An 8,463-nucleotide genomic window follows, 5' to 3' on the forward strand; every position below is an offset into this window, starting at 1 on the left:
ATAGTAAAGAATTCTGGATTTAGTTAGAGAAGAATTACCCTGCAGAAAACATTGGGCAAAGCATTAACTTTGGATATTTTCCATAGGTTAAGTCTCACATATGACTCCTGAAGTGTTTAAAATGCAGGATTTGCCTATATCCAACTCTTCTACTAGAGGGAGTATAAAATGTAGCAGTTGCAGTTGTTGCTGTGAACTGACATAGTTTAGAAACACATCTTAAGTTCTAATTTAGTACTTGAGTATCAGAGTTGGAGCACAGAGTAGCCAGTGAGCACTGAATGTGGTGGGTTCTGCATATGGAGTTTTCTGAGTGCTGCCCAGTAGCATAAGCAGGCAGATTAGGGCAAAGGAAGACACAAAAGACAAGTGTGAACATCATCCCCTTTAGTGATGAGGAAAATAAAATCAGAAATATCAATCTGTGAATCATCCCTCATCAACATGCATCTCTGCAGCTTACTCCTTTAAGTTCCCAAAAAGGCAGTTCTTTCTGAGTGCTGTTAGTGGTTAGTCAGGATAGCTGTGGTCAGAAAAACCCAGCACATCATCCTCAACTGCAGAGCATCAAGTCAGTCCTTCCTTTTCCACAAATGCCTTGCTAGGTAATCCTGGCTCTCAGAAGATCAACATAAAACAGCATCATCTGGATTTGCTGCCAAATAAAAACCAAACAATGCATGCAGCTGTAAGTTCTGCATTTACCATCATTATCAGGGCTATGTATGGATAAAGGATTCCCTTTTTAATCTGCTTTCCACTCTGCCACAGCCACCCCCCACCCCTGAGACAGTGTTCAATAATTACAAAAATCACATCATACACCTAGAATAGGTGTTTCTGAGTGTTTTTCTAGCATGTCAGGAAGATTTCCTGGCCACTGCTGATAGAGTAATAATTCATGTTTACTTTCTGTAAAATATCTTAGTCTGGCTAATGTATTCTTCTCCAAAACTTCTGGTTTTGTAGTCTTATCTCAATTTTCTGTAGTGAAACACATTTCTAGCTGTGATATCCTGAAGAGCTTCTTGGTATTTCAGTAAAGGCTTGAATTTAATTATTTCCAAGTTATTATTTTCTTAATCTTGCTATTACCACGACTGCAACCTGTTATAAATCTGTGATAATTTTTTTTTATATGTGGAGAAATGTTAGTGATAGGTATAGATCCACGTGTTCCATTTCTGATTTTTATGCTGCATCTCTCTAATTTCTTTTCTATTCCAATTACATTCTCTGAATGAAGCTGCATTTCCTTGTACCAGGTTTAATTGCTTTTATTTTAATACCTTAATTAACAGTATAGTGTATTTCTACATCCTGGAGAGAGTAAGCAAATCAGACCATCCAATCTAGAGTAAACAAAACAGAAAATGATTGCACAGATGTCTAGTTATTAAATCCTGCTCTGGACATGCAGATGAGGATGCTTCATTTGATTTGTCACAGCTGCAGTATTAAAAATTTAGTGCAGCATTAGGAAAATTTAGCATTTATGATCATGTAAAACCTGAACACTCAGATGTCTTGGGAAAGGAATGAGACAAAATTGTGATGCAGACATTGAAGCTGTGTAACTGTTGAATGGTGTGCCTAATCCCACTGTCAGAGGATGTTTCACAGTATTTACACACTGAGTACCAGCAAGTGGATGTCAGTGCTTGGGTGGCTATTTGACAACAGAACTTGAGTGCAGGAGGAGGGAAAGAGTTTACATTTCCCTTAAGAAATGGTTTGGCTGATCCCTACTATAACACTACTTAAGTTTACATTGTACATAATAATTAGTTTTGTTTAGTATTGGAAAAATAAATTCACATTTTAAGTGAGTTGTAAAAATTCTCATGTGCTTAGCTACCCTTTAAATAAAGATCCAAATAGCTGAACAGATAACAATATATTTTTAATATATAAACCTGCTGTATATGATACTTCATATACATGAAAGCAGTTAAATGGACCTCATTTTCACAGTACTCATATAAAATATATTAGGAAGCATGTGTTTGAGTAAGGGCAGCTATCAATATACTTCAGTGAGAAATATTTGAATTAAAATAGTTCAAGTTAATTGATGAAACATTTGAACAGGAAAAGATATGTTAAAGAGCCTGCTTTACTTACAGCACACCTGTTAGACAGAGTTGGAAAATTTGTCATACTTCTTTGGATTCAAGAAGAAAAGTTAATACATTTCCTGTATGTTATATATATCTATATCCTTTATACAGCTAAAAAAGCAGAAAATTTAAACTGAATAACATCATCCAATATTTCTAAGAAATGGGCAATGCTGAAAATGCATAAATTACTGGATGGGATAAATTATTCCCTTCTTCCTGTGAACATTTTCTTATTGCTTCCACATCCACACAGAGGTGAATCACACAGAGGAAAATATATATATATATATATATTTTGTATAATTTGAGTAATTTTCTTTAGGTTTAAATTTGGTGTACTAATAGTCACTGAAAATGTAGCCCAGTACTCCTGGGAAATGCACAAGGAGATCAAGTGTTCTGTTTGAAGTGGAGATTGTCTCATACACCTCACCATAATTCTTTGATTCAAATGTATCAAAGCAACAGCAAAGATTAGAGTTTCTGCCTCAAAGGCAGAGTGAACATGTAAATATTTGAGGTCACTGATTGAGGTCCACATAGAAAATTAATAGACTAGAGAATGCAGTGATCTATACAGTGTATGTAATAGGAGGCTGGATATACTTATTAACCTTTTAAGACCTTTTTCTGAAAAATCCATGTTTAGGCAAGCATGTTTTTTCTCTTTCAGGCAGAATAACATGAGCTTTAATATGATGAGCAAAAAGCAGGTCTAAATTCTGAAAGGAAAGTGTTCACTTTAGAGTAACTCCTTATAAACAGCCATCAGTCTGATTTTCAGTAATGCTGACAACCTCCAGCCCTCATTTAACATCCTTCTTCTCTACAAGTGACCGGGTCTTACAGAGTGATCAGGTTTGGTAACTGTGCATCTGCCACCCCCAGTAAACCAAAACAGATCCCATAGAACAGTTCAGCAAAAACTAGCATGTCAAAACTGTCTAATTGCTTTGCACAACTTTGTACTGCAAGGGTTTGCAGGCACATCAGATGGTGTCCTTAAATGCCATGTTATTGGATAAATTCTGCTTTAGTGAAAGACTGGGAAGGAAACCCCTTACATCCAGTAGAAATGCAGAAAGTGCAATAACTCTGAAGGAAGTCAAAAGCATTGCTTTCCACTCTGTGTACCAGGATGTTGACTTGAGACAGTATTAGCATTAACAGTACACTTACAAATCACCCAATCAGTCTTCTGTGTATCTGGGTACCAGCAGGAGCTGAGAACATTTGTGTTTCTCACAGGAATTGCTTCAATTTGCTTTGCAAAAACCATGCAGTTTTCAGTCAAACCTGTTAGTGCTGACACGTTCAGTCCATTTTTTACAGAAGAGTTGACCTGGATGCTTATTTATCCTCTTGAGACTCCTACTGCCATTGAGCTGTCTCTCGTCATCAGTGATCTTAATCCTAATTCTGTTCAATTGCCCACAGTGCCTCTTGAAACTTCTTTCAGTCTACAGAATTATGTTTAATGTTTCATGATTAAAGACATTACTCTAGGCTATCAATTTTTGCCTTTAAATTGGAAAGTAGAGATCTTGCTTAGAATGGGGGAAGGAACCCAGATGGGCATCTCTCCTTTCAGTGAGCATGAAGTGTAGTAACACAATAAACCCTTTTGCCAAGCATGCAGTAAATCCAATTATGAGAGTTTTATACAAGTTTGGATAACTGCTTACTATAAAAAAGGCAAAAATAATTAACTTAAAGGGCACCTTTGCCTGCTTTGGGTTTGGCTTTAGGGTTCCAAATGCTAATGATGACAACAGACTGCAGAAACCATTCAGGAATGCTGGAATTTGGAGGCCAAGCCAGTTAGAGGAGCACAAGACAGTGTTAGCTTTTGATGCCTCAGTCCTGCCTACTCATTTTTTTCCTGGAGTTACTCAGTTTGTGTGCTTTAATCCTTACACAGCTCACTAGTTCAGGCTTTGCAACCTGTATTAGGTGCACTGTCAGCAATCCAGAGCTGACAGGACAATACCACTGTCCCAGGCTTGGACTGGGCATATGAAGGGGTGAAAACAAACACAGTTAAGCAGAAAAATAACAGGAAATTTTAAGTAAGTACCATAGAAACCTTCCTCCCTGTACTTCAGAGCAGTTCTAAAACCTAAGCAGAGCCAGCGCTGAACCAGGCACTGCTCTTGTACCTCCCTGTCTATGTGGATCTGAGAGCCAGCGCTGTTCATCCTGCCTTTCTTCCTTGCTGCATCCCAGGCCATTGCTGTAAGACACATTCAAGGCTCTGTGCAGAGAAGAACAAGTGGTTCTGTGGGGATTTAAATGATCTGCCCTGTTCCCTAAAGAGCTGCTGTGCAGGTGAGCTGTGAGTGCTCATCCAGCTGTGCTCCAGCCCCGTCCTCACATGTTCACCACAGCTGGATTTCACAAGAGCCCCCGGGGCAGAGTGCAGCCACCGGGTTTCAAAACACTTGCAGAATGTTTGGGCCTAACTCTTTAGGGAGGATTTAATTTTCTTAATGAGTCTGAGTAAAGTATACACTGCACCCACTCTGAAGGCTGAAGCAGTGGCTCTGCACAGGCCTCTCATCTCTTGGAAACAGAACAGCTTAGTTCCTCACAGGGCTTGAGCCTTCACATTTCCCTTTTGTGGTTAAAAAAAGCACATCTTGCTAGAAGCATCTGTGCTCTCTGCAATACTCAATTCACACACATTAACCACTACTTAATTTTGATATCTCTTTATATTCCATACAGCAGCTCCAATGTACTCAGCAGGCTGCTTTTCAGTAGCCAATGCAGAGCACTTTCCCCACATCAAAAAGAGCTTCCTTGGCTTTTTATCTCCCAACTCACTTGTTTCTGTTAAATAAAAGCCAGATTTTACATGAGGGCACTTCAGAGAGAGTGAAGGAGTGTGAGGGGGCTTTTTATATGTTTTTTTGGTTGCTTGTTTGTTTTGTTTTTTCTTAGGAATCGTTTACACTTAGTTTGTGTAGCTGCCTGTATTAGTGTTTCTCATGAACACATTTACTATAACACGGAGGTCTGCTCTACAAAATTTAGAAAAAAAGGACAAAACGTTGTCTCCACAGTGAACATCCTCCTTCCTCCATCCCCAAATCCACATGGCATTTCAGCCCATTCAAGTGAAAGAAACCTTTAACCACTGACACAAATGGGAATTAAGCAGAAAAATTCCAACTCCTTATGGCAGTCTAAGTTTTAACACTGTGCCTTCCTCTACCTAACAGAGCTCCAAGTGCTGTACTTCACAAAAAAATGGAGAGAGGGAATTCTGTTCCTATTTTTTTGCCAGCAAATTAGAAATTGCAGGAGAAGCCTAAGAGTGCCATGCACAGAGTCATATCCCAAGTCCAGAAATCAGGCAAATAATGGACCCCAACTAAGGTAGTTTTCTAACAAGACAAAGTGGGACAACTTTCCTCAGCTTCCAGTGCAGGTTCTGAGCTGAGAATGTCTCAAGCACCAAAAGTCGGATGAGAGACAACAAATAAATGGTAGATGCAAAACTACTTTACATAACTAACAGCAACACAAGCACCTCCAGCATCAGTTGAGAACACAGGGAAGTTCATCTTGATTTTGGCTTTAGGCAGAAACACTTGTAAGGTGTAATTCCCAATTCCCAGTTTAAGCCAAGAGAGCTGAGCCTGGGTGCCATGCAACATTGAGTCTCCCCAGTGGAAAACCACACTCTACAGCTTTCATCAAGGATAAAAATGTTATTCTGGAAGAAAACAAGATAACTGTTCCTTTCACAATGAGAAAATATCCATTACCTCAGAGTTTTACATGTGAATAATCTAGTTCAGAAATCATTAAATTAACTTGGAGAAAAAAAATCAACCTCACTACAGTGATCTCTAGAGGGCCAAAGTAACAAAGGGAATGGGGGAATGAGATCAGTGGAGGGGTGGGGATAAAGTGTGAGTGTCTAGGATAAGACAAGAAATGGCATATAATGCAGAACTGAAAAAAATTTCATCCTAGTTTCTTCAAATTTCTTGTATGTCATGCAGTGTTATTACTTTTGGATAGTTTGGAGTTTATTTTCCCACCAGACAGCCAAATTTAGCTACAGTTATTAATACAAATGTCAATAACAGTTACACAGCAGTGGGAAAATACAGTTCATTCAGCATTTCATTATGGAGGTGTATTAAATGCCTCTGCAAGCCTGTCTGTCTAGTAAAGTAATCAGTGGGAGTTTTATCAAGGCTGCACATAGGCCTACCAGGAGGATTTATGGGAGCCACACGTTTCGAATTTTTGTGGATTATTCTAGAAATGTCCCTCTTACCCAAAGCTATATTTAAAATGTGGAGCTTTCAAACCTAATTCTGTATTTCATTAACCAGGCCCAAAATGGTATTTTGGAAGTCCCATCTCAGAGAAAGTTCTCGCTAAGCATTACTGGTGGGATAGGAGGGGACCCTGAGCCACCTGTGTGCATGAAGCAGAACCTGCCCTGAGTGGCACAAGCTGCCCCTGGCTGGGGAACAGCACACAGCCTTTCTGTGGGGTTTGTGCCAATGTCCTTCCACTTTGTAATGACTTTATAATACAAGGTACAACACAGACTTGAACAGAGCTATGAGGTGGTGGGTTTTTGTATGGAATTGGGTATTCAGTTTGGGTTTTTTACAGTAACTCTTTTTTCCCATTGTACATATAAGCAATTTGAATGCTTCTGCTCTTTCCATACTTCAGGTGTACTAATCTGCACCAAATCCTTTCTTTGATTTACAGATTCAGCCAGTAATTCTCTACACAAGTCCAAGGTCCTTTTTAGAGAAAGCCACTTTCAGACTTCTGTGCAATTTACTCTACTCTATCTCCATGTATCTTGGAAGAAACCTCCCAGACACTGATGTGTACACATTATCTGTTGCCTTCCTTAGACATGAGAGAGGAGGAAAGAACCAACTGAAAATAGATTTAAAGAGGGGAAAATGTACTTTATGTCACTTGCATGACAATTTATTTGTAATTGAGGTCTATAGGTTTTTGTGTGATAGCAGAGATTTAAACTGCTCAAAAATGAACTCAAAAATGAAGACAAGGCTTTAATAAGGCAGCATTAAGCTGGGAATTGAACAGAATCAATACTGAGAATTAGCAAGAAAAGATTATAAAAGACATTTCAGTATTCAAGGAAAAAATAGTTTTTGCATTTTATCATTTATGCAGCATACAATGGCTGTGTTTTGCCTTATTTTGGTGTTCAGAAGTGCAGCAGAACCACAAAATCAGGGAACTCAAGCAAACAGGAAAGCTTTTGGCTTTTTTATGGTTAAAATGCATGGGTAGAAACACAGCTCCATTCCAGAAATCCCATTTGCTGAAATGGAAACCAGGCAATTGAGACTATTGCAAACTGCATCAGAGATTAAACCAGCCTGCAACAAAGGAACCTTCATTCCAAATCCAGCAAATCCTTACCTTGTCTCTAACTGTAAAGGTTTTCACAGTAGATGGACACTGGAATGTTCTATAACTTCTGTTACCATTGCAGTAGCAATGCAATAAGGTCAGTGTTTAACGCAAACCTCTCTTTTTCTTTTTCTTTTTCTTTTTCTTTTTCTTTTTGCCCCAATCTTTACAGGGAGGTCCTATCCAGAACCGAAAATCCAAGCGCTGCCTGGAATTGCAGGAGAACAATGAAAATGAATTTGGATTTCAAGTGGTCCTTCAGAAGTGCACTGGACAACGCTGGTCCATAACAAATGTCCTGAGAAGCTTGTCATTATAGCAGACTAAATTTTGTACCCATTTCTTTTGCTACTGTGTAGCAAGTACTGCATTGTCGCCTGCTGTACTGTATCCCTCCCGCTCCCCGTCCCCCCAGCTCCTTCTCTCCCCTTTTTGTCTCTGATTTGATTTTGTGAGTGTGTGGAAATAGGGTTTGTGGGCTGGAAATAAGAAGTTTTTATTTCACAATGATGTTTTCACAACATTTATAGAGATGCTGAATGACAGGTGACAGGTAGGCTATTCTAAAATATTTTACAACTGTAAATATTAAGCAAATGGAGAATATTTATATCTCAAACTTTTATTGAATAAAAAATTCCAAACACTATTACTGTGTAGGTGTCTCCATGGAAATCAATTTGGAAGCTAAGTGCTGGTTTCATTGCTTTCATTAACCCAAGACTGATCTCTGCATGTTGCTGCAGAGCATCAGAATTCTGCAGACTTTGGATAAAAAGTTCTACCTACACACCAATAGCTACAGCAAGGGAAGATTTTCTCCATTCTCCCTCCAGAGATCTGTCTAGGCCACTGTAGCTACTGGTGTGCAAATACAGGGGAAAGGTCTGGGGTGTGGAGGTGTTATGTCCCC

The 8,463-nt window shown here is 39.0% G+C and overlaps 1 protein-coding gene across 2 annotated transcripts in view; it reads left to right on the forward strand.

The window, feature by feature from the left end:
• GALNT18 (polypeptide N-acetylgalactosaminyltransferase 18) overlaps window positions 1-8,199 on the forward strand; it is a 232,945-nt gene extending 224,746 nt beyond the window's left edge. For both annotated transcript variants that reach the window (XM_071456589.1, XM_071456590.1), the window contains one exon: window positions 7,723-8,199. In XM_071456589.1, coding sequence (XP_071312690.1) covers window positions 7,723-7,869 — 147 coding nt within the window. In that variant the 3' untranslated portion in view covers window positions 7,870-8,199. The remainder of the gene's footprint in view (window positions 1-7,722) is intronic.
• The last annotated feature ends 264 nt before the right edge of the window (window positions 8,200-8,463 follow it).

This window comes from Agelaius tricolor, unplaced genomic scaffold, assembly GCF_023055355.1.
Source record: "Agelaius tricolor isolate 1412-34295 unplaced genomic scaffold, bAgeTri1.0.p SCAF_62, whole genome shotgun sequence".
Taxonomy (NCBI): Eukaryota; Metazoa; Chordata; class Aves; order Passeriformes; family Icteridae; genus Agelaius; species Agelaius tricolor.